This window comes from Labrus mixtus, chromosome 23, assembly GCF_963584025.1.
Source record: "Labrus mixtus chromosome 23, fLabMix1.1, whole genome shotgun sequence".
Classification (NCBI taxonomy): domain Eukaryota; kingdom Metazoa; phylum Chordata; class Actinopteri; order Labriformes; family Labridae; genus Labrus; species Labrus mixtus.
In genome coordinates, this window is record NC_083634.1 from 19,035,639 (window position 1) to 19,063,138 (window position 27,500).

At 41.9% G+C, this 27,500-nt stretch overlaps 1 protein-coding gene across 1 annotated transcript in view; it reads left to right on the plus strand.

Annotated features, from left to right (window-relative positions):
• Nucleotides 1-9,137: 9,137 nt before the first annotated feature.
• LOC132958229 (cytochrome P450 26B1) overlaps nt 9,138-27,500 on the plus strand; it is a 34,655-nt gene continuing 16,292 nt past the window's right edge. Inside the window, exons 1-2 of the mRNA XM_061030940.1 lie at nt 9,138-10,400; nt 27,249-27,473. Of these exons, the coding sequence (XP_060886923.1) occupies nt 10,197-10,400; nt 27,249-27,473 (429 nt within the window). The 5' untranslated portion in view covers nt 9,138-10,196. The remainder of the gene's footprint in view (nt 10,401-27,248; nt 27,474-27,500) is intronic.

Consider the following 27,500-nt stretch of genomic DNA (forward strand, 5'->3'; position numbering starts at 1 on the left):
CAGTCATCAGGAAGCTGCTGTACTGTTAGCTACATCTTTTATTGTTAGCTCAACTCAAAACTGTTGTGCCAAAACTATGATGGATACATTTAGCTGGTAATGTACATGTTATAAGGCTAGCTAACTAGTTAACATACCCACTTACAAAGTATTTAAGCTATAGATGACGTCAGCTAGCTTAGGTTTGTAAACTAGCTGCAACTTAACCATACTGCTTGGGTCTTACACTGATTGTTTTTTGAAGTTTGCTGATAAGAAGAATTTGAAACATTCAAGAAAACTTATTTACAAACCAAATCAGCACTGAGAAGCATAGCAACCTGGCTAACTAAAGACAGCAGTTTTCTATGTAGCACATAAAGCAGAAAAAGGCAAAATGATGAAAGATGTGGCCAGTGCAATAGCAATTTGTGACAATTTCTTCAGTTTAAATTAATAAAATATTAACCAATGGCATAGAGTTGAAATACAACACAACTTCTAAACTCAGAGGTCGAAAGTGTGTAAACAGCCGAACTACTTGCATGTTTTGTTGTTTCATTTCGAGAACTTGCTTGGCACAAGACGAGTTCAAGATACTCCCAGAAAGACAAAATACCTCAAACAAAACAAGTTAAATCAGGGGGGGGTAAGAGAAAAGAACAATCTGTGACCGTAGCCTGATTCAAGTACGACAACCTCGCCAAAGGCTCATTAGCAGTGTTTAAGGAAGGCAACATTACCCAGCTACTCCCCTCAGGCAACAATGAGGGTTTTCAAACCCACAACCTAGCGGTCCACCAAAGCAGTTTTAAGTTTAAAAAAAAAACCAAACTGATCTGATCTGAACTGTCTTCTCTGTCAGACGTAAAGCCACGGCTGGAAACACACAGATCTGATCAAATGAAGCCCTAATTAAGTTGTCGCACACTAACCTCGTGGAGCAGCAGAAAAAAACCCACATCCTAGTTCTTACTCAGAAGTCTTCCCACAAGTCCCGATCCAGAAAATTTGGCGAGGAGGGGGAACGGCCACTTTGTACTTAATTAGTTCAAGGAATCTGCATGAAATCCTGTTCTGTTTTACCACACTTAGTCACTGACCGCGGATCTTGTGGGCACCAAAGCCAGCACAGATAGTTCTCCTCTTCCTTCTAAATTCATCCATGAAGCATGTCTTCTGTTCAGTTTCGCTTCTCTTTGCGATGGAACAGGTCTGTAGTCAATCAGATATAAAATAAATAAGACTTTGCTTGCAACAAAAAACAAATAAAAAATGTGTCATTCTACTTTGGGAAGTGTTCGTATTTTTTTCTAACTAAAACCACAATATTAACTTTCTGAGCTTTATCGTCAAAATAGGCTCACTTAATAAATTCAGAAAGTGTTTATTAATACTCCTAAAAGCACATGGGGATATAATTCAACAGAGGCGAAGTTCTGATCCAAAACACAGAGTGCCACGTGGAGAAGCCTCCATCTCACCCGTTGCCACATATGTAACTTCTGAATGACGTTTTTTGGCAAACGCTTCTGGTTTTGGTTTCTTTGCAATTTTTTTCAATTGATTTTCTGTTGTTTTGTTGTTGTTGTTTTCAGCTCTGCCAGGTCATTTTTTATTGTTTATTCGAAACCACCGGTTCCGCAGATGCCCTGCTGCTCAACACACAGCTTTAATTTGGTAGAAGAGGTTACCTAAGAGCCAAAATGATGATAAAATTTGCAAAGCTAATTGGTGCAGCCTGTGATTACATAGCACAAGGTTCACCAACCAGTTAAAATTAATTTAATAAAAACCATTGTGATGATCATCTTTTTCCACGATTAGAACATCCTTTCCTACCTAGAGGAAATCAGAATTGATGTTTACTCCAGTCAGTCTAATTATGCATCCGCCTCATGAAACCTGGTGGTCCCCTCAGGTCCCCTAATATGTGGCTTCAAACTGGAACAGTGCTTTATTTATGTATTTTTTAATTAGTGTGATGCTGAGATTGAGTGAAATGGTGGAACCAAAGCCAGAAAGTAGAGAGACATTTTTGGCGATTTTGTAGCTACTGAAAGACCTTCAACTTCAGGAAAAACAACATTTTCTTATTAGAATATTAGAAAACCGAAATAATGAACAAAAGATTACCCAAGTCTTATGTGACATGTGTCACCTTTCTGAAGGCATCTGGCCTAGCATCCGTAGACCCTTCCACAAATGTGATTTAGTTTTGAAGTTTTGAGTTAAATTTGCAGTTGTACCGGCTGTGACTTCCCGTAATTCCCTGCCACTGTTTTTGCTTTGGAACACCCACAAATAAAAATAAAACACAGCAAACAAAAAGGCTGATGATGTGTTTCAGAGTTTAAATGAGTTCTTGGCTGTTGTTGATCTTGGTTTTTTTTTCTTTTTAACCCCTCAGAAGTCTGACTGTGTTGCCTGTAAATCAGTGTGTTATTGTTAATCTTACTGTAAATCTGTGTGTGTGTGAGGTGAATCAGTCGGCAGTATGTGATGATGTCAGAGCTCATTGACCTTTACGACAGTGAGTGCTCTAATATAACCCAGGCTGCAGGGTCACCAGGGTGCCACTGACGTGTGTGTGTGTGTGTGTGTGTGTGTGTGTGTGTGCATGTGTCATAATGAGGTCATTAGTGTCTTGTTTTTGACTGCCTCGCACCCCCCTCATTATCTTATTGAATATTTAGTCAGTTTAAGTTTTATGCATTACATCTTGAATTCATTTCATGCAATTTCTGTTTTTTTGATTGTATTTCTGAATTTGCTCTTTGTATTAAAATATGTTTTTTTTTTTACTGCTCATGTTCCCAGAATTTTTCATTAATATCTAGAACTACTTGTTCCCTCCAAATAGATGTGTTGTGTTCTTTCTTGGGTGGTTCATTGATTTAATCTTAAATAATAATAATCATGTTTCATGCTTGAATGAAGCTTATTGTTATGTATAACTGATAAACAAACAGCATCCCAAGAGAAACTCCCTTAATTCTTAGACCTTGGAAGGGATTGACATTTTTAAATTCAGAATATAAATATTAGTTATTAATCCCTGTATCAGCACATGCCCCGCGGGCTCTATCTCACGGGTCCCCAAAAAGTGGCATTGTGACAACGTCCCCACTTTGTATCAAATACAAGTACTAAAGGTTACATCAATTTTAAGTGTTTTCTATTTTGGCTCTACTCATGCATGGTCCATCTAAAGCCTACTATTTACAATTCAGAAACAATACAAGTCCCCGTATGAGCATGCCTGGTCAGCATGTGTCTTCTAATATTATAATTTTTGTTATTGTTCCCACTTCATACCAAAAACGGGCAAACAAGAGTGCGTCCATTTCGAGTGTCCATTCACGGTTTTACTGATACCATGTCAATACTAACTCTGCTTTCGGTTGTGCTTTTGCTTTGAAGACGATCAACCTCCTTCAAGAATCACTGTAAACCAGGATACATACATTCAGGCTCTTTATTTGGCATAACGGTGACTGAACTGCAAAGCCATGCAATAAAAATCATCTGCATATACTCTTTAAAACACATTAATATAATGAAATGTAGAAATAGATAAATATACACAAAATTATAAAGAAAGTATGTATGAAGTGTAAAAGTGTTAAACTGTAATTTGCAGTTTGTGCATCATGTATTTGTTACAATTCAAAATATTTATGTAAAGTGGTATAATACTTGCTATACCTATACATACTCCAAAACAAGCACTTAATTTAATCTACCATATATGTTCAAATATGGAGGATATCTTTCATTTTATAATTACAATTTTTTTGAAGGAATTGAGCATTTTTGCCGGCACATCTTCTTTGTCTTGTGTTTATATTTGCATGCGATTAGCAAAGATTTTTTTACTCAGATTTCTGTGTTCATACATTCCTCTTTCTTGTTTGTTTTGTGAACACTATTGCATCTGAGTCCATATTATTTTACTTCAGCATGAACTGAACTGTTTCTTTTCCCCCTCCGTACGTTATGCTTCTTTTTCTTGTTTTGTGCGTGTGCTCTTGTTCACTTCTTGTGTCCCACTGAGCCTCCTAAAGCCTTAGCTAAACACCTCCGCGGTAAAAGGTTGCTCCAGGGTCAGAGGAAATTAAAAATACATTCGCTAGCAAAACTCACACACATCATCATACACACACTCTCTCTCTCTCTCTGTTTCTGTGACACACTCTTTTCTCTCCCTCCCTCCCCAAACTGTCACACACTCTCACCGTCTGCACACGGGCTAACTGAGGTGAGCGAGAGTGTATTTAGATAAAGTGTTAAAAGCTCAGACAGACATAGCCATGGAATGTACAGATAAGGCGGTTTTTGCTTATACAATGAAACACATACACTCGCGCGGCAGCCACACCAGAGTGGTAATTATCTAACTTACACACATAATGGCGTTAATGGGCTTAAGCACTGACAAATCTTCCCGTTCCTGACCTGGAATGGAAACATTGCAAGCCTGACACATTATACAAGAGGTCATGGCCTTGTAGGGTAAGGATGAATTCACTCAAAGCTCCGTTACAGCATTTTAATTTTTTTTTGGTGAACAAGCATCTTAGCTGGTTTGAACCTTTGTTGAACTCCAATTGAACAGATTAGGTCGGGGTTTTTTTTATAGCAGAAGTTTATGAATCAGCTTTGAATCAGAGCTGCTTTCCCTTAACATCATCAACTCCCCCGCTGTAGGTTTTTTTCCATTACAACGCTGAGATTCAATTCGAGACGCATGAATCAAACCAGATCTTTTTTTTTTTTTGGTTCTAACTAAACCTGACCCTTTATTGGACAAAGGCACGATTGAAAAATGTTGTCTAACCCAAAGACCTAATTGAGCAATTGCACAAGAGAGGGAGTGATGTTGTACAGGATGTAATTTGTTCACAAGATCTCAAAATACTCAAACTGGGCATGAACCTCCGTTTTCTGTCAGAGAACCAAGGACTCAGACTACGAGGTGCTGACTTTCATCTAAACATAAAACCACTGGATTGCATACTGTGAGTCATTGTCTAATAAAGCAAACAGTATCACATCATCTGCAAAGAGCCCAATGTCAGCTCGGGTTGGCTCCAGCCCTCAATCTAACAAGAAGTGGTCGGGCATATGAATGGATGAACATATAGATCAGTTTGGCTATTGCCAATATGTCAAGTAAACCTGAAAAAAGTAAAATGCTGACCCACTACACCATAACCAGAATGGATTCAGCATTACTCCTTCCAGATGTGAGGTTTCTTAATTGGGTCAGAACTTTTGCACAAGCTTTCCCAGGAATGCCAACTTCCCAATCTTCAATTGAAAATACATATATATGTATATATATTTGGCATTTTGCCTTTAATGGCTAGGACTGCTAAAGAGAGACAGGTAGTGAATAAAGACTAGGGGATGACATGAACCCAAAGTTGCAGAGAGTCGAACCACCGATTCGGGGCACAAAATGGAAAACCGGGGGACCCTGGTCTAACTCAGTTGGTAGAGCAGGGTCCACCGGTTTTCCATTTTGCAGGATATATTCCTGAAGCAAATCTCAGCCAGACATGTCGCCAACTATCTATGGTGCTAAGAGTCATCTGAGATAGTTAGCATTTTTAACACAGGAAGTTTTACCCTCTGAATTTTCTTGGTGGTTTCCATCAACTATTTCAGGCCAAAAAAGAGTCCACTGATGTTTTCTTTAATCTTTCACAGTCAATTAACAAAGTCAATACATCCAGACTGGTTTTGTGAACCTTTGGCGGGAACCTTTTGGGCAAACGTTTTGAACTTCAGGCCAAATGAAGTAGTTAATACTGGCCTTGACCAGCTACAACAGTTACAACGCTTCTAATGTTTCAGTGGCATTCTCTACTGTGATTATGGTTTCTTTAATGCTGCCAACGAGTGTCTATTACATCACTCTCATACCCATAATCACCGTAAAGAATGTCTGCCTTGGGTATTAGTGATATAATGCATGATCTTAACTGTAACAAACATCCAATCCAACATAACCATGGATGGCATGTGGTCAAGTGTTTGCTGGATGACTGAAATAATGTTTAACTGATGAGATAAAACACAATAAACAACCCGTTAATGGAAGGATTTTTTTTCTCTTTTTTGGATATTGTTCTTGTCCCTGGATGGATTTCTGTCTTTGGTTGTCATGACGATTAATTAACTGATCTTTAGAAGAGCCTTCAGTCTAAAAAGAGAGTAGAAAACCTCCAGTTGAACAAGTCCACGCTATGAAAATTGTGATTCCCAGATTCCAGTCCTGATTTTCTTTAAATCCGCTTTAAGCCAACATTTCTGTCTCTCTTTATTAACCAATTTTAAAACAAAAGACAGAAATGGTTTGATTCTGTAAATGTGCAGTGAAATGGTGCTATCCATGGTGCTGACACTCCCACCATTCCACCTAAAGTTTATTTTTCTGTCCTTTTGATTTGGCACCTTTGAAAACTTTTTTGTAACAACTTGAATGTGAGTGTAAACTCGTCTTTAAGCAAAGGAAAAAAAAAAAAAACAACAAAAACAATTTATCTAAAATGCAGTTTTACATAGCAGTGCAATGTTTACAAATGAAGTCTTTACATACACATACATGTATGCAGAGTTCTTGTTTTTTTTCAAGTACCCTGTCTAATCATTCTCCATACCTTACAGATTTTGCATAATCAGCGGTTGTTGTTCAGAGAAACTGGATGTTCTGTGTATGAATGTACTGGTTTGTACCTTAAGGCTGTTGTGCTGCAGGATTTACATACATTACACTCAGTCGTTCCTTTATGATAATCCACACAGGTCACCTGCGCGTATACACTGAGGTCAGACATATTTCACATTGATGGAGTTTTTTTTTTGCAGGTGTCTGCAGAGACAATGCATTTGTGTATGCATTGTTGATTTTATGTTTTGGTGTGAATTTCTGCCTTAAAGAGTCAAATATAAGCATTTTTTAAGGCAGTAAAAAGTTGATTGATTTATCCACAACCTTTCTCTCATGTCACCATTAAAGATATCTGTGTGTGTGTGTGTGTGTGTGTGTGTGTGTGTGTGTGTGTGTGTGTGTGTTCATGAGTGTGTTTTTGCTCACCAGAGGATTTTAAATCAGTGAAACCTACACTTCCAAGACATTCAGAGGGGGAACAAAGAAAACGTATACACATCTTTAACTCAACAAGTCAGAAAATCAAGCGTTCCCTCTTTTTTCCCCTTTCTCTCGTTCCTATAATCTTTCCTCCTCTCTTCCTGGCCGGCTGCCATGTGTTTCTCCTCCGCTAGGCGGCAGCATTGAGCCGTTTTCAGAGATCAAGTGGGAGATGCTGGAAGGAAGAGAGGAAGAGAAAGAAAGACCTTGCACTCCCTGAGTTAAATATTTTAAAAAGAGGGCTTCAATCCCACTTATATTTGTTCCATATGTCCCATGCTTGGGGAGATAAAGAGACAGAAGGAGCGGAGGATAGAGGGGAAGAGAAATGAGGAATGTAGGTGACAGGGCTTGTAGGTTGGACATTTGCAACAAGCTGATGTTTGCAAGAAAAAATAAAATTGAAACAGAGAAAATGAGAGGAAACTATAGCTGTGAGATACAGTTAAAGATCCTGACTTGATTTCCTTCCTGTCTCTACGACCTTCTGCAGGTGTGTGTGTGTGTGTGTCTGTGTGCACGCGCTGCAGCTGGGGTCACGGTCTCAGCTTCGGCCTCTCCGTTATATAACGCCCCGGTAATATTCCTGATCACTGTCGGAGGACCTTAATTGGAGCCAGCCATTTGCTTTGGCACGGCGGAGTGTGGAGAACAGCCCCGACTTCCCCCGACGCCTGCGCCTCATTGATCCGATTGTTTCCTGAAGACTTGGGAAGGAGAAGTGAGGCGAGGACACGACAGGGGGACAGACACGTGGACCGGTGACGAGGGCCCCCGAGCTAACCTAACCTTGAAGGTTACAAGAGTCAGCTGGATCAGCTCCCGAATCATCGGAGATTAAAGCATTTTGGATGAGGACGGGTGACGGAGAAGACTGAGAAAGAAAGAAATATATTTTTTTTAAATAAGTTCAGAAACAAAAGAAGTCCAGGCGCCGGTAGCCTAGTGGTTATGTCGAGTGCCCTATGTACAGAGGCTACTGTCCTCATTGCAGCGGCCGCCGGTTCGAATCCTTGGCCCTTTTATTGCATGTCATCCCCCACTTTCTCCCCCCAGCATTTCCTGTCTCTCTACAGCTGACCAATCAAATAAAGGCAAAAATGCCCAAAAAAGAAACAAAAGAAGTCCGTCTTTCTACTAAAAGTCATCAAAGAGTGTAAGTATCAATCATCTATCTAACAAGGAAAAAGAAACAAAAGAAAGAAATAAGGAATCCCTCCCCTCCTCCATGTGTACGTCACTATAATTACAGGAGAATAATCGGTCACTTTAATTACCGCTGAGTCGTTATGGATCAGCTTTACACTCTTTTTTTTTTTACACTTTTGGCACAGGATCAATTTGAAAAACCAGGACATAGACCAGTTTGGGGTCCGAGGTCTGCTGTTGGTTTTCCCATGATGCATCAGGGGACCTGAACGTGAGAGAGAGCTCGAGCACATTGAACTGAACTAACGCTCCAAACGCTCCGTGCGTAAAAGCGCGTCTCCCTGTTAGTTTGGGACGCAGCCCCGGATGATTCTGCTGCAGTCTTTATTCCTGATTTGTAGTCTTGTGTTTTGTTCTGCAGGTGATTAGTTCAAGAGTGCGCACGTTCTGCACGGAGACACGAGTCATAAAAGTTACTGCAAGCCCCGTCTCTCTCTCTCTCTCTCTCGCTCTCTCTCTCTCTGGCGCGCTGCCAGCTCCAGCACGCTCCAAGCCTCCTCTCCTCTTGCGCCGCTCACTTTACACCAACCCCTCCTCTTCTGAGGGGAAAAGAGGAGGAGGAGGAGGAGGGAAGAGAGGGGGGTCCTCTAGGAGCTGAAAGAGGTGGAGCAGAGGGGAGGGATGGAGGAGGAGGAGGGAAGGAGAGTCTCTCTCCCCCTCTAGCCGACGCTGGGGTGAGGTGGGGTGGGGTGGGGGGACTGGAGGGGGGCGACGGGAGCCCTTGGCCGCCTATTCGCCTTCCAGTTGCCTCCGCACTATATAAACACTCATTGGTGCCTCTGGCTTGACGCACACACACTCTTTACGCACGCATCCACACACACTCACACACACACACACACACACACACACTACTGAGGGTGACTTGTATATGTAGAGAGAGAGAGAGAGAGAGAGAGAGAGAGAGAGAGAGAGAGAGGAGCCCTTCAGAAACAGAAAGGTACACAGAGAAGAGAGTGGACGACAGAAAGTAAGAGAAGGAGAAAGAGGACGGTGGCTTCTGAGCATCTCCTGCGCATCTTTCTCACTCCTGCACGCTCACGGATCTTTTTAAGTCTTCACTCTGCTTCATCCTTCCTCGTGCCTCACAGAGAGATTAACACCTTTCTTTTTTTTCTTCGTTTTATTAAAAAAGAGAATTTGGAGTTGAGAGACACGCGATTCCTGGAAGAGTTTGCCTGTCACTTGAAAAATCAAATCTTTTCCATCTTTTTTTGGGGGGAAGTTTTGAAAAGTAAAGCAGTTGCTTGTTGGTTCCAGGGGCTCGGCTTCACTTTATTTTTTCCACGTGTCCCACGTTCACCCAGCTCCTGACACAAACGTGTCACCTGGAGGTTTTTTTTTTTTTTTGCTGCCTGGCTAAAAAAAAAAGTTCCAGACTATTTTTTCAGATTTTGATTTTAACTCACTGACCCACACAAGAGACCCAAAAATGAGATTTCAAACACCAGCCCCGTGTGTTGATTGTCCTAAAGGCTTAAATCACTAATACAGAGAGTGAGTTTCCAAGCGTTTCACTTTTTCCACTTTCACAGCAGAGGTGGCAGCGCGGCTCACCTGTAGCATCTCCTCCACTCATCAGGACATCAGAAAAACCACTTTGTGACTATTTAAAGACAGAGATTAACTTTTTTTTTTCCTGCACTTCACACGGTTCATTCATTCTGCCGCCTCTTGTCACTTCCAGAGGGGGCTTTTTGGAGTGCGTAAAGGAGCGCTGCGCTTTTACGCAGAACATCCAACTTTTTTTTTAATCATCCCGAAGGATCCAGACCTGCCTGTTTTTTTTTTTTTTTAAGTCTTCCAGAGCTCCAGAGGGACGCCGGGCCTCTCCTCCATCATCATCATCATGCTGTTCGACAGTTTCGACCTCGTCTCGGCTCTGGCCACCCTGGCCGCATGCCTGGTGTCCATGGCGCTGCTGCTCGCCGTCTCCCAGCAGCTGTGGCAGCTCCGGTGGACGGCCACGCGGGATAAAAACTGCAAGCTGCCCATGCCCAAAGGATCCATGGGCTTCCCTTTCATCGGCGAGACCTGCCACTGGCTCCTGCAGGTAAGCGTGCGCGCTCGGGACGGGGAGGAGTGTGGTGGTGGAGGAGGGGGGGGGGGGACTGTTGGAGCGCTTGTCCCGGTGTCTGAGTGGGGACTTGACTCCTTCCAAGTATGATGAAATCACTCTTATCTGTTTCATTTCACTCTTTGAGGAATTCTTGATTCTCATTTCGGACATTTTTAGCTCATTGATCAGTTTTTCACTTTGACGGATTTCAGTCTGAAATGTGAAAAGTGTGCAACAGGGAAATAATTAAAGACTTTAATTTCACGTAATAGCCACAATGTGTCTCCATCATCCAGTTTTTGATGCTCAACACTCAGACAAGGACGCAACAGAACTTTTATTTTGCGCATTTTTCACAGAGAATTTAAAAATATTTACAATTTTGGCTCGCTATCCAGTGACGCCCCCCCCCCCCCTCACTTTTTTCTACTCTCAGCTTGGTAATGATCTTTATATCCAGTACAACATTGTTTTTTTCAAGTTTTCTGCATCTTCTCGCGCGTCTCTGGTGCACACAGACGCACTCATCACTACACTTTTGATTAGTTTAAAGAGCCACAATCTCTCTCTCTCTCTCCTCTCTCTCTCTGCCGTGGCTCCATCGGGTCGATCAGATCACTTTTCTTTTTATTGTCTCAGACGGGAGCGTGTCGGGTCATCCAGCCTCCCGTGCTGCAGTCTGGCTGATAGTTTATCGACTCTTATCTTGATACGGAGGCCAATTAGTGACGGCGACAAGTCTCTACGCTGACAACTCAGAATCAGTCTGCTTCCTAGAAGTTTCAGTTTTCATTCTGAATATTTAAAAAAAAAAAAAAAAAAATGTCAAGAATGTGAAACAGTTTGGCAAACTTTCAAAGTATTCTCAGTCCCAGCTAGGGATAGGGAGAGAGCACGTGCTAGTTTATGTCGAGAGTCAGAGTGAAGTGCAAATGGGTGAAAGGGTGAGGTGAGGGTAAAGTGCACACCTCGGACTCCCTCTCTTTTCTCCTCCTCCTCCTCCTCCTCTCAGCTGCAGCCAAAGAAAAGTTCCCAAACATGCGGCATGTTTCACAAACCTTCAGATTCCTCCTCTTGGAAGATGACTGACACGTGCTGCAAAGCTGCTTATTGATCATTCCTTGTTGAGATGCTTCACTTCTCTACTTGTTTTGATCGTCTAATTAGCTTTTTTTTTTTTTTTTTTTTTTTTTTTTGCATCTGATCAATCGGCAAAGGTCCCAGAATCCTTTGCACCACGCATGAAGAATGTGTCCGCATCTTCATGTTTGGATCAAAAGAGAGAAGAAGAAAGTTCACCAGACAGCGCAAGAGTAGCAGTTGTCAGCGTGAGATGATGGCTCCCAGGGGCGTGCGGACAGAAAGGGTTGGGGGAGAAGGGGGGGGGGGGGAAGGGCGGCGATGGGAACAAATAAAAATAGAAAGAGGGGAAGAAAGTAAGTGAGAGAGAGAGAAAAAAAAAACTCCAAAAAAGCAAAAGTGGGGAGAAAAAAAAAAGAAGTCAAACGATCGGAGGCACGTTGGCCGTGTGCGGGGGCTTGAACTCTCCGTTAACATCTGACACCGAGCGAGACGCGTTCCCGGAATGCAAGCGGGGACCACGGCCAAGTTTATGGAGCGGGGGGAGGTAGGGAGGGGAGGGGTGGGGGGTTGCATGTCTGTCAGATTGAGTGTGTCTATACTTATGAGGACCAAATGTCCCCACAAGAGGAGAAAACTTGGGAGCGTTTTTTGGCTCCTGTGTTTGTTTGTTTGTTTCGGTGGCTGCGTCAGGTCACGGTCTTATCTGGAGGGAAGTTAATGAGTTAATGTAGTCCATGAAATGCCTCATAAATTAACTCAACTAAGAGGAGAGAGATAGAGACGCTCGGCTGCAGCCGGAGCCTCGTCTGCGCTGTGGGAAAGCGTCACTGGGAGATGCAGATCTGATGGAGGACCCTCGCTCGCTCTCTCTCTCTCTCTCCCAGATGCTGTTTCATGTCTCAGCTGCTAGTCTGCTGCTTGATTGGTCGTGGAGACGACATGTCAGACGTGCTCAGAGACAAGTCGTCTCATGGGGGGGGGGGTGGGGTGGGGGGGTCTTCTGAAGGACTGAAGCACACACATCAATTGATTGTAGTTGAAGAACTGAAGCTGCAAACGTTGTTTTTTTTCTTCATTTTGCACAGAAATGGTTTTGATTAAAATCGAGGTTGAGGAAGAAACAGAATATTTAGAGATGAGACACTTTGGAGGTCAAATAAAGCACCAAGCAAAGAACAATCCTCATTCAACAACCATTCTTTAGAAGAAAACGTGTTTCTTAAAACCCAACTTCCACAGTGTTTTTTTTTTAAAGGTTTATTTTAAAGAGATAGGACAGTGGACAGAGCCAGACATTTGGGATAGAGAAAGTGGGGAATAAAGGGGGTCACAGGTCAGATTTGAACCCGGGCCGCCCGCCTGGAGGTCTGCATCAAACTGCTAGGCTACCAGCGCCCCACTTACAGAATTTCTGACATCCTGCTAAGTTTTCTTATCTGTGATTTGTTCTTAGAGTACGCTAAGAGTGCTGACCGTGTGAGAAATGATATGTTAGTGTGTTTTACTTAATTTTTTGGGGATTTGGATTTGGATTTGTAAAATCTTTATTGTCCCAGAGGGGCAATTTGGTTTGCAACAGAGGTCCATACAGTCAATACATCCACAAAAAACAGCACAAAGAGATAAATACATACATATAAAACATAACTACCATGATATCACCGTGATGGACGTGAGTGAGATAAGGGACAAAAGACCAACAGTCCATAGTAAAAGTGTAATTTGGCACGTTTATATATTAAAAAAAAACAAACATGTCTTACATGATTTAAATATCATCAGGTCAACTTCTATTTCAATCTTGCAAAGTTTGATGTTTAACTGCAAACTGTTAAATTCTGAATATAAACTCAGAATGTAAACCTAGCTTCACACACGGGGATTTTTAACGACAAATAAACGACATCATTCATCATTTCACAGCGACAGCTTTTAGATGTCAAATCGTATTAATTTTGACAAAATATTTAAGTATTTAAAGTTGTTGTAACTTAAAATAAACTGACAGCAGGAGACTGTCGTGTCTCGTTCTCTGCAGATAACAACTTGAACTTTAAGTTTAAGAAACGTGCTGTAATTTAAAGTTCTTGCGACCTGCGTATTGTTTCTTTTTATTTTGATCACAGCAGCTTTTTTAAACTGTTAAATCTTTCTCTAAATGTAAATGTAAAGTCTTTATAGTTGTATCTTCAAAAAAAAAAAAAAAGGAAACAGGCCAAGAGGAGGTGGTTGTTGGGTCTCTTTCTCGCCCAAATGTCGGTCATCAGCAACACTCGCACGTCGCTCTGGGAAACAATCTGACCACCAGTGTTGTCGTAGTGATTCTAGTTTTCTCTTCTGTTGTGTGTTTGCATGCTCACTGTATTTAACATTCAAACTAAATGGACCACATTCAGCACATATTCAGTATCTTTTTAAAACAATCGCGCGAGAAATGATCTATTCTCTTCTTGCTCTGTTTTTGGTCTCCACCACCTCCAAACTTTTCCTTTGTTTTTGTTAAGCACTGCTTCAAGCTAGTTTACGTTTTTTTTTTTTTTTTTTAAGCTTGTTGCTCCAAACAGCTGACCTTGAAAATGACACTCTGAGAGCTGTGACTCGCTGTGAGTTTCAACTTTTAAACGCGTTTAAAAAAGTTGATTCCTGAGTTTGCATGTTTTGAGTTCTTCTGATTTTTGGAATAGCTGAACGTAGAGAATATGCTTCAACACTTCCCCGAGTCTTCTCTTCTCTTTTCGGTCCGTCACTCGCTCTCGTTCTTCTCCAAACGTCTCGTCCACATTTCCCCTGCATTAACCCTCTTTTCTGCTTAAACCTGAGTATGTATACGGTGAATATCTAACCCGACACACATGCAGCAGCAGGTTTCAGTGACGGGTCCATTTTAAAGCGATCCGCAGTTAGGAACAGTTTTACGGTCACTCTGCCAAAGACCTGTCTGCTCTCATTAGGAGCCGGAGCTTTGTGAACGGACTGTGCCAAGCAGGAGCCTCACTACCGAGCGGACACACACACACACACACACACACACACACACACACACACACACACACACTCACGTGCACTGAAACACTACCTACACTGGGCTAAGTCATGTACATTTTCAAGATAAACACGCATTAGTTATGCACTCAAATCTTACAATCTACACACCCAGTTCGTGCTTTTCATACAGGTGCACGCTCTCAAAAATATAAACACAAAGTACGGACTTCGGCACGCTCCGATGCATGTGCACGTTCAGAGTCCATCACTCAGAACAATGCACGTCATGAACACACTTTTAATGAGTTCATTCTATGTGAGAATAGCAAATATTTTCTGCAACTGGATGGTGATTCACAAAGCGAATGCACGGTTTGTTGGGAGGGTAAAAATAGCTTTTATTTTAGATTTACACCTGGCATGAAATTCAATTAAAAAAAAAAAAAGTTTTGCTCTTTTATTTGGGAGGTCCGAGCATTGCACGTTAACTTAAATGTCTGGATACTTTCTAAAATCTAGTTTAGTCTTCACGTTGTTTTTTTTCAAGTGCAAAAATGGCATCAGTTAAAATGTTTTAGGTGGAATACACTCTAAAAATTTGGTGGATTTTAAAACTGAAACACCTTGGCCAAACGTACAGATGAAAGGGCGGAGCCAAAGATTAAAAAGTTAACTTAATTTATTTATATGTACTTCAAGCTCCCATGAAATGGAAAACAAATGTTCCCGATTTTAATCCAGCGTTCTTGTGTTTAATGTTCATTTATCGGCCAAATTTATTCTAATGCAGCATTATCTAATTTTTAACATATAGTGAGTATTTTCTCTTCCTGTAACACATTTCAAATGTCTGACGTTTCCTCCTGCGCTCAGGGGCGTTAACTAATTTCCTACCAGTTAAAAAGCATCGACGAAACCAACGATCCAATCAAATCCATCCCAACATTATGTCCCGCCTTCTCCCATGATTGGCTCTATATTTCTATCCCGCTGCAGGAGGAAATACGTCCCGACACGGCAGATAGACCCAAAAAAAGGTTAATTAAAGGGGGACTAACTTAATGCTGCCACTAGGGGTCTCCAAAGTGCAAAACTCCCAGTCGTAGTTTTGATTAACAACATTATTCAAATTTTTTTAAATCCTTTTAGGTATTTTGGATTGTTTACAGGTTGTTATAACGATGCAAAGATTTCTGGGTAATGTAGTTGAAACACCTATAAATGTGATATATTTCAGATTTCAATATCAGGGAACGCCAACGTAAGAGTTTCCCCTTCTTTGACAAATATGAAAAGGATGCTCACTCCGATCTGTTATTCTGGATGCATCGTCTTCTGGTCTGGTCCTGATACTGAACAAAAACACACACACATACACACACACACACACACACACACAGGGCAAACACAAATACAAACACACACACACATGTGGTGCAGACAGGCTGGACTGAATCTGGGTCAGAGCGGAGGAAATGAACACATGGCACTGAGACTCAGACTGTGAGTTTGTGATTTAAGTTTTTGAAGACGCACACACACTAAGGATATTCTGTGCAGAATGTGTAAATCTCATCAGGGATTATTTCTTCCTTTTTTTTAATAATTTGCATCAGCGCACATACACTGCACGCAAACACACTAATGCGCCGTCCTGCTGTGCCAGCCTGTCTGCTGGTCTCTGTTTTGCAGTGATGAAGTGTAAATGACGGTGGGCAGAGTAATAACAGTCCTCCAGACCAAAAGACTCTCTCATCTCACACAGCGATGACAGCTCTCTCTCTCTCTCTCTCCTTCTTTTACTTCTTCTTCAACACCTGTCCTGCTGTCTCCGGCTCCTTCTGGCAGTACTTTTACAAACTGGTTTCCTGACGTTGAGCAGGAGTGGAAGAGGTTTTGGTGACCGCCCCCCCTTTCTGGTGTTAACGAATCGGGTTCTTTTTTTTTTTTTTGCAGAAATGCTCTCACAGTCCTATTAGCAAATGCTTCAATTTGCTTTACACCAGCTTGGTTGCTTTCTGCGTCTTCAGGGTAGCAACACGCCTCCTGTGCGTCTGTCCGCACCTTTTTGAAGCCAATGACCCCCTGGGGCGCAAACGTTGGCGCAAATTGTTACACAAAAAAATGACAACTCAGACAGGTGATGAATAGCAGTGACTGACTCTTGTTGGGGGTTGCAGCGCTTTACGACAGGTGGAAGATAATGCACGAGATTTCAAAGGCGCCTTTTTTTGATGAGCAAGCAAAAAAAGTTGTTTCTGATTTGTTAATTTGCTCCGGCTCACAAAAAAGTGCCAATTTAACCGTTTCAACAATTGCTTGTTTTGATTTTAAGGGCGACTGCTCCAAAACAACGTGACGCAGAGTCTGGGCAGCTAAAAGATTAAAAATCCTGAGACTTGATCACCTCGAGAGCTTGCACATGTTTTTTTTTTTGTATCCGGCTCAGACAGAGGGCGCGGCTTGTGAGGCCCGGTGGCTTCATCTATAGACGGTTCCATGACTGCGGTCCAGCTCTCTGTGTGCTGCATAGCTGCGGTTACACAGTCCTGAGGCACACGCACGGTTAATGGAAATACTACGACTGCATATGCACAGTCACAGAATGCACACATATCGAGTTTTCACACATGCATAAAACTCCTGAAGTTTTTCAGGATAATGTGATTATGTAAAACAACACATAGCACTGATTTAAAGGCAAATATCTCTCAGATAAACAGCGGACTCGATGTCCTTACTGTGAGGTGCATGTGTGAACGGATCAGGAGGATTTCAGGAGCAGTCTTTTTTCTGAAATTCTGTAGAAATTTTCAGGAGTGCATGTGTGAAAAACAGTTAAAGCCTGCAGGAGTAGCGTGAAAACTGCGCTAACAAACACAATGAAGCCGAGTCCTACTTTCTTTTTACCTTTCTCTCAGAGTCTCAAGGTGTGTGTCAGGAGTTAGAGAGACATGCTGAACTTCACTGATGAGTTCTTGTGTACATGTGTGTTGTATAATCGAGTTGAAATTCAAGGCAGGACCCTTGATCCCCAAAGGACTCTTATCTTTCCCTGCATCTCTCAACCCTGTTTGCCATCTTTATGGGTCATTGCTTTTGATGTCGTTGATGTTCTTTGTGCAATTTTTTTCTCCTTTTTGATGACAAGTAAATTGCTCGACAGTTTTTGTTCGTCTTGGTCGAGAAAGTAGATTTCTGTAGCGATTACATCCATCGTGTTTTGTGCTATCATGTCATCATTCCTCACTTTCTTGCGTGCATATTTAATTCCACTCCACATTGTCTTGCGGTGATTTGTTCCCTAAGATAATTTCTCCTTGACCACGATTCAGTTAAAAAAAAGATCTTAGGAAATTAAATTTGTTTTCTGCTCTGACCGGCTTGATTGTGAAGCCTCCAGCGATGACGACGACAAGCTAAAAAGTTTTCTCGGTGAAAGTATCGCTTACCCTCTAGCTTTTATCTCTGTGCCTTTTTATTCTTCATCCTTCTTCATCCATCCTTCCATCCCTACCATCCTCCTCTTCCTCCTGTTGTTCAGATTAGCAGGAGGTGCTGGCAGCCCCTTCTTTCACCCCAAGAACACACCGCTCCTTGCGAACAACACTCTTGTCCTTGGCCGAGCACAGAGCACAATGTTAAGCTCTTTTTATCAATGAGTGTGTGTGTGTGTGTGTGTGTGTGTGTGTGTGTGTGTGTGCACGAGGAGGATAAATCGCCTTTGAACCCTATTTAAACTTTGTGATTAAATAAGCAAAGTATATGGGTAGAATAATTATTCTTGATATGACAAAACCTTAACAACGCAATAGATCTTTTATCAAACTAGCAACATCCCGCTAACAGTTATTAGCGCTCAGTTATAAACTATAAACATATCTTTAATCATCTAAAAGTAATATAATCAAACAGTTTATCTTGAACCTTGGCTAACTATTTCAACAGTTAGCAGGTTTCTTTTAGATCGCTCTGTTTCAACTTCCTGTTTGTATTTCAGTAGATTATCCGTTACTTTAGCTAACTACTGCAACTATTGAGGTGCTACGTTAGCTTCATTTTAGCTAACTGTTTCAACTGTTTATCAACAAGCTTTTTGGTATCTGTTACATTTAATATCAACTGTTTATCCTTCACAAAACAAGTTCAACAATACAAACCTTACTTTAAGCTAACTATGTCAACCAGCTATCTTTAACATCAAGCTAACTATCTTAACCGTCTTTTACTTTTGGCTAACTGTCATCCGCTTATCTTCTACATTTAGCTAACTATCTAATCATTTAAGCCAACTATCTTACCCGTCTCTTACTTTTGGCTAACTATGTCAACCAGTTATCTTTTTCATTTAGCTAACTATTCAATACTGCAAGCTAACTACTGCAACTATTTAGGTGCTATGTTAGCTTCATTTTAGCTAACTGTTTATCCTTTACTCTTAGCAAACAAAATCAACAATAAACACCGTATTTTAAGCTAACCATGTCAACCAGTTATCTTTTACATTAAGCTAACTATCCAATACTTTTAAGAAAATGAATTTCAACATTTTGGATTTTTTAGCAGTATTAATTTTTTGTTGCTTCATTCATAAGAAATATATGAAGCACATTATATTTAATATTTGTTGAGTTGCTTGTTGTGTGTCTGAATTCGCTTGTAGTTGGGGAATGTGTGTGTGTGTGTGTGTGTGTGTGTGTGTGTGTGTCAGGGTATTAGCTGGGGTCCCGGGGTGAGTGCTTAGAGAGTTTTGAACAACCATAATCTCCCTTCCTATAATGTCCCCGGGTCAGGGGCCAACCCTCTCTCTCTCTCCCGCCCTCTCCCTCTGTCTCTCTCTCTCTCTCTATTCTCCTTGTTTTTTGGCTGAACCATCCGAAGCTCATTTTCGTTAATCCGTCTTTTTAAAGCGAGCAGCCTTCCCCATCTCTCCGCCTCCTCCGCCACGCTCTCTGCTTGCTTTCTCTTGCTCCCTTGTTGGCGCTTTACCTCTTTCACACTTTCTCTTCCTCATTCCTCTTTTTCCTCCTCTCTTCTCTTGACCCCTTTTCCTCTCGTCTTTTCCTTCCCCGCCTCTGCCCTCGTTCTGTATTTCCTTTCTCCTCGTCCCACTTTCTTATTCCCTCTCTTTCGTCTCCCCTCTCTGTCTCTCTGATGTGGTGGCGTGACCGCAAAGGGACGGGGTTCATTGTCAAGTCGAGGACCTATCGCACCATTCAAACACACACACACACACACACACACACACACACACACACACACACACACACACACACACACACACACACACACACACACACATTAAAACTCACACACTGGTTCCTTGGTATCTCTGGCACCGACTGAATGATTGACAACTGAAAAGAAAGAAGGAATTCCCTCACAGCCTTTGACCTCGTTTCCTCTCCCTTGTACTTCTTGCTGCTGCCACTGCTTTTTTTTTTTTCCGCTCTTCGTTTAACTTTTCTTTAATTTGTACTCCCAGAGATTCAACTTTTTCAGAAAATTTTGGTGAAATTGTTTGAGTTTCTGCACCTTTTTCCACAAACAAAATCACCTGTCAGTCGAGCAGTGTGGGCGACAAAAGTGTGGTTTCATTTGAATTCCTCTCTTTTGATAAAAATCCTGTTTGTTCCTTTAATTATTCCACATCTCTTAAATGTGTAATTTCCATTTTTTTTTAACATGTATTTGACTCATCTGCTCCCGCTTCATCATGCAGTGTAAAAAAAGATGGACTGATGTGCAGATTGCACTCCGACAAACGGACCAACGCTTCTGCAGACGGCTTTTGTTCATGGACCTTCAGCGGCTGCATCAAGAGGAAATTATAAGTCAGGGTTGTGTATCTTTTCTCCTTGCACTAATTAAAGTAGATTTGTACGTGCAGCAAAAATAATAACTTAATTAAACTGCAGCAAAAGAGTGATTCAAGGACGTAACTGACCCACGAGCTCAGGAGAGTAAGACACAAATACGTTAAGATTTAAAATATGCAACCTAAACTAGAAGTCGATTTCCATCAGACAGACAACTGGGGGAAATTTACAAATTAAATCTGTCAGTTAAACTCGATATTCTCACAAATGTCATTTATCTGTACGCCCCTACACACTCAAGACTTTACAGATAATAATTAATAAAGGTCAAACAAGAGAAGGGCATTAAAGTTAAAAATCCTGCAATCAAAGAGGAGTATTTGAATATAATTTCCCCAGGCAGTTAAAATGTTAGATGTTCAGTGGACTCACTGATTTGCTGCTTGAATCAAGAATATCTGACGCAACACTGATTTTTGAACTCACGCTTCACGCCATCAAATCCGGGCGGGAAACTTTTTTATTTTACAAAACATCAGCTTTTTACGTCTAAATAATCCGCCTGTGGGTTTGAACATTTGCACGTGCAGTGAGAGTCTTCAGCAGGAGGATGACACATTTGATGAATTCCTCACTCAAAAACAGCCTTTAAACATTTATTTTAAAAAAGTCCTCACATTATTGACGACTCCTTGTTCCCCGTCCCATGCAGGACGCTGCATCAGATCAGGTTAATGATTCTGTATTTTCTGCACATTTGCTCTCTTTACGTCACCCCAAAAGTTCTCTTTTATAAACCTCTCCAAATGTACACTTTCTGCCCCTCCCCCCCTCCCTCCACACACACATAATGTTGGGGTCCCTTTAGCTAGCTGGTCCATGTGTGTGTGTGTGTGTGTGTGTGTGTGTGTGTGTGTGCTGGTGGAGCGGCGGCGTTGATCTGAGTAAACATAATTAGCTGTGTTTTTTTGTCTTGCTCCTAATAAAAGAGTCATTTGTTGGACATTTCCACTGAGCTACAAAGAGGACATTTATAAGCCCAGGGCCCAGGTTCGCCCCCAGGCCAACCCCAACAGAACAGACGGGGGTATTTTTAGCACGGCCCCGCGCGCTAGCTACCTCTGCTCGGACAGGGTGTGTGTGTGTGTGTGTGTGTGTGGTGTGGGCGTTTAAGAGGTGTGTGTTTTTTGAACAGAGAACAAGACAGACAGATTTTTCTGTGATCTTTTTTTTTTTTTTTGTCATTCGTCTGAAATTTTGAGTGTGTGAATGTGTTTGGATGGCGAGTGAGGAAAATCTCCCTCCCCCCTTCTCCCCAGTCCCTTTATTGAGGTTCTTGTAAAATATCTGATAAATCTCTGTTCAAAAAAATATATAAAAGGGACTCTGTGGAAGCAGACGTCAAGAACAGCCCTCTGCAGACTGCAGACACACAACCCTGAAACCTCCATACTTTGAAATGATTCCCTCTATTCCTTTCTGTGCACTAACCACCATAATGACCTTCACTTAACCTGCAAATCTCATCAGTGTTCGAGTCTTATAAATGTACAGGGTTGCAGTGTGAAGCGACATTTGGCGCCACTTTCATATTCACTGAAGGGAACGGGAAGTTTTGTGCAAAAGGTTGAAGAAAAATGGACGAAGTCTTTGTCACATTTGGAGATGTCTTTGTGCGTTTGCTGCTCACAAGAAAGAGGAGACGACGATATGTGTCAAACCATGATGCAACTCGGGTCTCGTGCTGTCTGTTAGAAAACGTAGATCCAAAAGGAGAAAAAAAGGGGGGGGGGAAGGGTGGTCCCAATATTTGTGGTTTAAAGACATCCCTTACATAGTGTTTCGTTCTTTATCGCTATAAAGAAAGCTTGCTTCATGAGAACACTTTTAATGTCATTTGCCGCTTTATAGATGCCGTCAATTTTTTAAAGCGTGAACTTTTATTTAAGCACGACCTGATGAAGCGTCTAAAAGTCGTGTTTTTAAAGGAGCACGTGTCATCTGTAACTCCACTTTTAAAGCGTTTAAACGGAGCAGGTTGTGGTTTGAAATCAACCAAATTTTAAGAAAATATGCAAAACTACTTTGATGAAAACGTCACCGAGGATCAAACGTATTTTAGAGCGGAGAAGTCAAATTTGCAAACATAAACAGTGACGTTCACCGCGGAGAGATTACTGATCTTTATACTCTTAAAAAATCTCGTACTCGCATTATTTAGAGTTACTACAAGATTCACTTATCACAGATAAAAATACACTTCAGTAACGTACTTTTCCTGCTTTGCATTTTCAGTTTGCACCATTAATTTAATCCTCCATGTAAATAAACATTTACAGTTAAGGTAGAAAATGAAAGTAAGAAAGCGTCTGCGTTTGGTTGGGCTGCTTCAAAAAGCTTCTCAGACGATTGCGACGGCGTTACGTTTTGAAAAAATTCACAATGAAGTCGTTTAAGACGTGCTTGTGCTTAAAAAAAAAAAAATAAAATTAAGCGAGTTTCTGTTTCACAACAAATAAAAAAAAAAATAGTGCAAGTGCGCTCTGAAGTCTTAGGTTTCTGTCGTTGTTGGATGATTATTTTCAACGAGTGAACTCATGCACCTCGTGTTTGGTGACACCACGGCCAGCTCTATTTGTTGCTAAGAAACAAATCCGCAAGAAAATAAGAAGAAGAAAAAAGAAAGTCGTGCCCGGCGTCATAAAGAGAAACCCTTTTATGGTTTTCAGTTTGCATCATCGTTTGTCGCCTGTGAACTCGGCGCTTAAATCAGCCGTGATGTTGTGGGAGCAATTTTGGTTTTTCTGGGTTTTTTTTTTTTTTTTTTTTTGCCAAATGGAGATTTTACAGTCGTGAGGAAAAAAAGAAATGTTCAATCAGTGTGAAGCTGTGACGCCTGCGTCTCTGTGGCGAAGTCTACAACTCTGGTGTAAAAAAAAAAAAAAAAAAGTGTGTGTTGTGATCCAGTGTGCGGTTCTGTACGTACGTGTTCTCCTGCACGAGGAGTGTGGCGTCATTACATCACGACTTTCCATGCTCGCTCTGTCTCTGTGTGTGCTCAAAGTGTGTGTGTGTGTGTGTGTGTGTGTGTGTGTGTGTTTTGCCAGATTTTGGGGGAGGGAGAGGCGGGTGTACACTTCTCACCTTTTACGTTAAATGTCATCCAGACCACACCCCTGGCGCTCTCTCCCACACACATAAACACACACAGATTATTTTAGGGTAACTTTTCTGCCCTTTGCACATTTTTCCCTCACTTGTTTGTGGGGAATAAGACGACGAGAACCTGCCAAATTGTGCGAGTGTGAAAAGAAAATATGGAGAAATGGAAAGAGAAAAGTAAGAAGTGATACACACGTAATACAAGCATCAACACTTGCGCACACACACACACACACACACACACACACACACACCACAAAAAATACACAATCGGTCCAATCTGATGCTGTATCTTGGAGAGTGAAAGGGAGCCTTGTCTCGCTGCCTGAGGAACTCCCTTTGACTTGGACTGCGTGTGTGTGTGTAGGTGTGTGCGTGTGCATGCGCTGGCCTGCCAGGCAGACATACTAAACCACTCTACATCCATGTGGCAGCAAAATGCAGCTTGGAAAACAACCCCACTCTTACACGCACATACACACCCCGAGGGCTTCAGAGGCCAGCCGGCGACCTGGTGTGTGTGTGTGTGTGTGTGTGTGTGTGTGTGTGAGTGAAATTGTGTGTGTATGTGCGTGCCACAGTAAAAAGAGGAAGTGTACAGGAGCTGTGAAAACAGTTCAGGTCAACAGTTTGTACCCAGACGGATCGACAGAGGGAGAAAAAGAAAGCTTGAGAGATGAAGGAATTTGAAGATGTGTCTTTAAAAAAAATAGACTTTCAAAATAAAGTTCACCTGATTGGTCAAGAAAAGGTTTAACTTTAAAATGTCTTCTATCAGTAATCCCCTGGAACCAGAGAAATCCAAGCACATTGATATTCGCTGGAAAGAAATGCATCGTTGAAGCCGCTACAGTAGCAAAAAAAAACGTGGCCCACAATGCACTGCAGCTGCGAGAAGAAAGACGAACACTTAAAGAGATGAATTCAAAAAGCTAATCCCTAAAACGCACAGTGTGGATGAATTAATGTCAACACCTCATGAAAAGGGTCTTAACATCTGCAGGAACTTAAGCGCCCTGACAACCAGAGGTGGGGCGTGTTGGTGCCCTGAAAATGCTAATTAGCGACGTTTTTCATCTATAAAAGCTCGTCTGGCAATCAAGAGTTTTTCAAAAAGCAACATGAAACAGCCGACGGAGCCGCCGCGGAGAGGGCCGAGGCATCTGTGCTCAATTTGAGCCGAGGTTCACACAGAGACGTCAGGATGTGAGGTGCGTCGCGAGAAAGGGGATGAGCCTGGAAGAAAAAAAAAAAACCAGTTGTGAGATTTCAGACGTTCTCGTGTCTTTGATTGTGATTTTTTTCTTTTTTTGGGGGGGGGAGCGGGGGAGGGGCTGTGTCTGAAAACGTTGAAGTATTTCTGAACTTTTCAGCTTACTTGAGTCATGCCAGTCCAGAAGACACACTTCAGGTTGTCACTCGGTTCTGATTTATGCAACAAGTAAAGAAGAAATCGTCATTTAGAATAATATAACACAAACACAGTAAACATAAACAAAAGAGCAATATGGGATAACGAAATAGGTTGATGGCAGGTGTTTTAAAATGATTTTTTTCCACAGTACTGGTACTCTGGGTGGTTTTCAGGGATATTGTTTAAAAATGTAGAGACGATGATCTGATGCTCACTCGAGATTAGAGTCACTTTTGTCGCTTCTGTACCCGAACACAGCCGATCAAAATCCACTCTATGTAACACACTGATTATTAAAAAGTTCTACGTACGACGTCGTAAATGATACGTTAATTTTATCACAGTAAAGGTTTGGGAAAGGTCTCGGATATGGTGAATAAGTTGAGGCTAGAATTCAGAAAATATTGTGGCCAAAGCTTTTTATTTTCCGGTGTGTTTTACAAACTTGACGTGTTTTCGAAGACGCGATGCGATTTGTTTCAGGCCGCTCTAAACGTCCGCTATTAAAGAAACTTCCCTCTACAAAAAAATGTTCATTCAAAATATATATTTTTAAAATACTGACGGCATTATAAACGTATTCCGGTAAATGTGAATAACAGGGGAATAAATCTTCTCATATTCTCATCATATTCTATTTACTGATTACCTTCAGACATTAATATTACATAATGACCGATAACTCAGGAGAGAAATAAATGTGGTGTAATGACAGATTTGATGTCCTGCTTGTACTCATAACGATGATCAGATCTACACAATTCTTCTCCACACAGTTGGATTCTGATGGATTTTATTTTTTAGTAAAACAGAGGAGTTGAATCACAGGAAGTTTCTCAGAAAGCTTTATCACATCCTTCTTCGTCTCCTAAACTTAATGGATCTCTGTGATGATTAAAAGGGACCCGGGGAGCTCTGGAAACATGCTGAATGAAGCGTACATGTGAGGGATCAATAAAAGGCAAAAGTGTGACTCTTAAGTATCCAGAAATATTCTCCATATTGTTTTCATTCAGAGCGGTGTGGGGCAGCTGTCGAGGTAGTTCAGTGTTGGTAGGCGACTGTAGCTGAATTTTGTTGGATTAAAAGCAAAGTTAAGACTTCAATGCAGTTTTTAAAGCGGCAGTTTACTCCGAATATAAGAATCGCAGACGATAAAAATCTGAAACTTCAGTCAGTGAAACTCTGCAAGAACGCAAAACACCCTACCTCTGTGGAAGATGTGTCCCAGACTGGAAGCATCACTACCTGCTTAAAATGACACACACATGGACGCTTATACAAACCGTGGGGGTAGTTTTCAATGTTTTTGCCCCTTCAAAATAAAAGCGCAAATAAAGGCGAAATGTTCTAATTGCGATATAATGTAGTTTTGTAAAAAAGGCACTTTAACCTTTATGTTTCAGTCGTTGTACATCGATGTGGGAAAAACTGTTTTACAGCATCTCATAGTACTGCTTCTTATTTACAGACGTTATCTGTGTGTGTGTGTGTGTGTGCGCCTCATAGTCGTACATATCTCTTTCCCCAGGAGTAAACTGGGGTCAAACCAGTTAGTGTTGTCACGGCAATTTGCAGTTCGGCCTCTGCGTGTTTGTTTGCTTTGCACGTTTTTGTGTGACTTTTATGAATATGGCGCTCGTGTGCATGAGTGTGTGTTTTCACTGTACTTGTGTGTGTGTGTGTGAATGATGTGTTTGTCTGCGAGTGTGTGTGTGTGTGTGTATGTGTAACACAGTAAGCTGCCCTGGGGCTGATATATATTCTTTTCACTCAAACAGCCCATTTACAGTTCTGGGGTCGGCTCCCTCTCGCTCTGCCGTGACCCGGACCGTTTAGAGGTCAGCGTCAAAGCTGAACCCCGGTCAGCTCGCTAACTGACTCCAGCTCCAGGTCCTCTGGGGGTTGACTGACGGCGGGGTTACTCAAACTGCAGGGCGGGGCGGGGGCCTGAAACGGGCTGTTTGGCAATCTCCTGGTGTGTCCCAGCACGAGAAAAAGGGCAAATATACCGACCGTGTCCTCTTGAGCAAAGACATTTCAGCAACTTTTAAAGCCTCTAAAACGCTCAATGATGTTCTGCGATCGCGTTCCTCCACATCAGCCGTCAATTTCGTCGCCTTCTTTTCTTGGATTGTTTGAGTTTCTGCCTTGTTTCCCTTTTCGGGCCAAAAGAGTAATGGCTTTCACTGCCCGTGCAAATTCCCCATTTGGTTCTTCTTCTTCTGTTTATTTCAAACTGGAAACATTAAACATGCGCCTTCCTGCGGAAAACTGAGTGTTTGGAACGAGAATAAAAGAGCTTTCATTTCTTAAAAGACTACTTCCTTTAGAGCTCTAAGATTGACCTACATGTCTTTTTTCTCTCTCTCTGTCCAGGGTTCGGGCTTCCACGCGTCGAGGCGGCAGAAGTACGGCAACGTCTTCAAGACCCACCTGCTGGGCCGCCCTCTGATCCGGGTGACGGGCGCCGACAACGTCCGCAAGGTGCTGATGGGCGAACACACGCTGGTGACGGTGGACTGGCCTCAGAGCACCGCCACGCTGCTGGGACCGAACTCGCTGGCCAACAGCATCGGAGACATCCACCGCAAGAGGAGGAAGGTCAGTACAAAGTTGGCACTGAAGGGT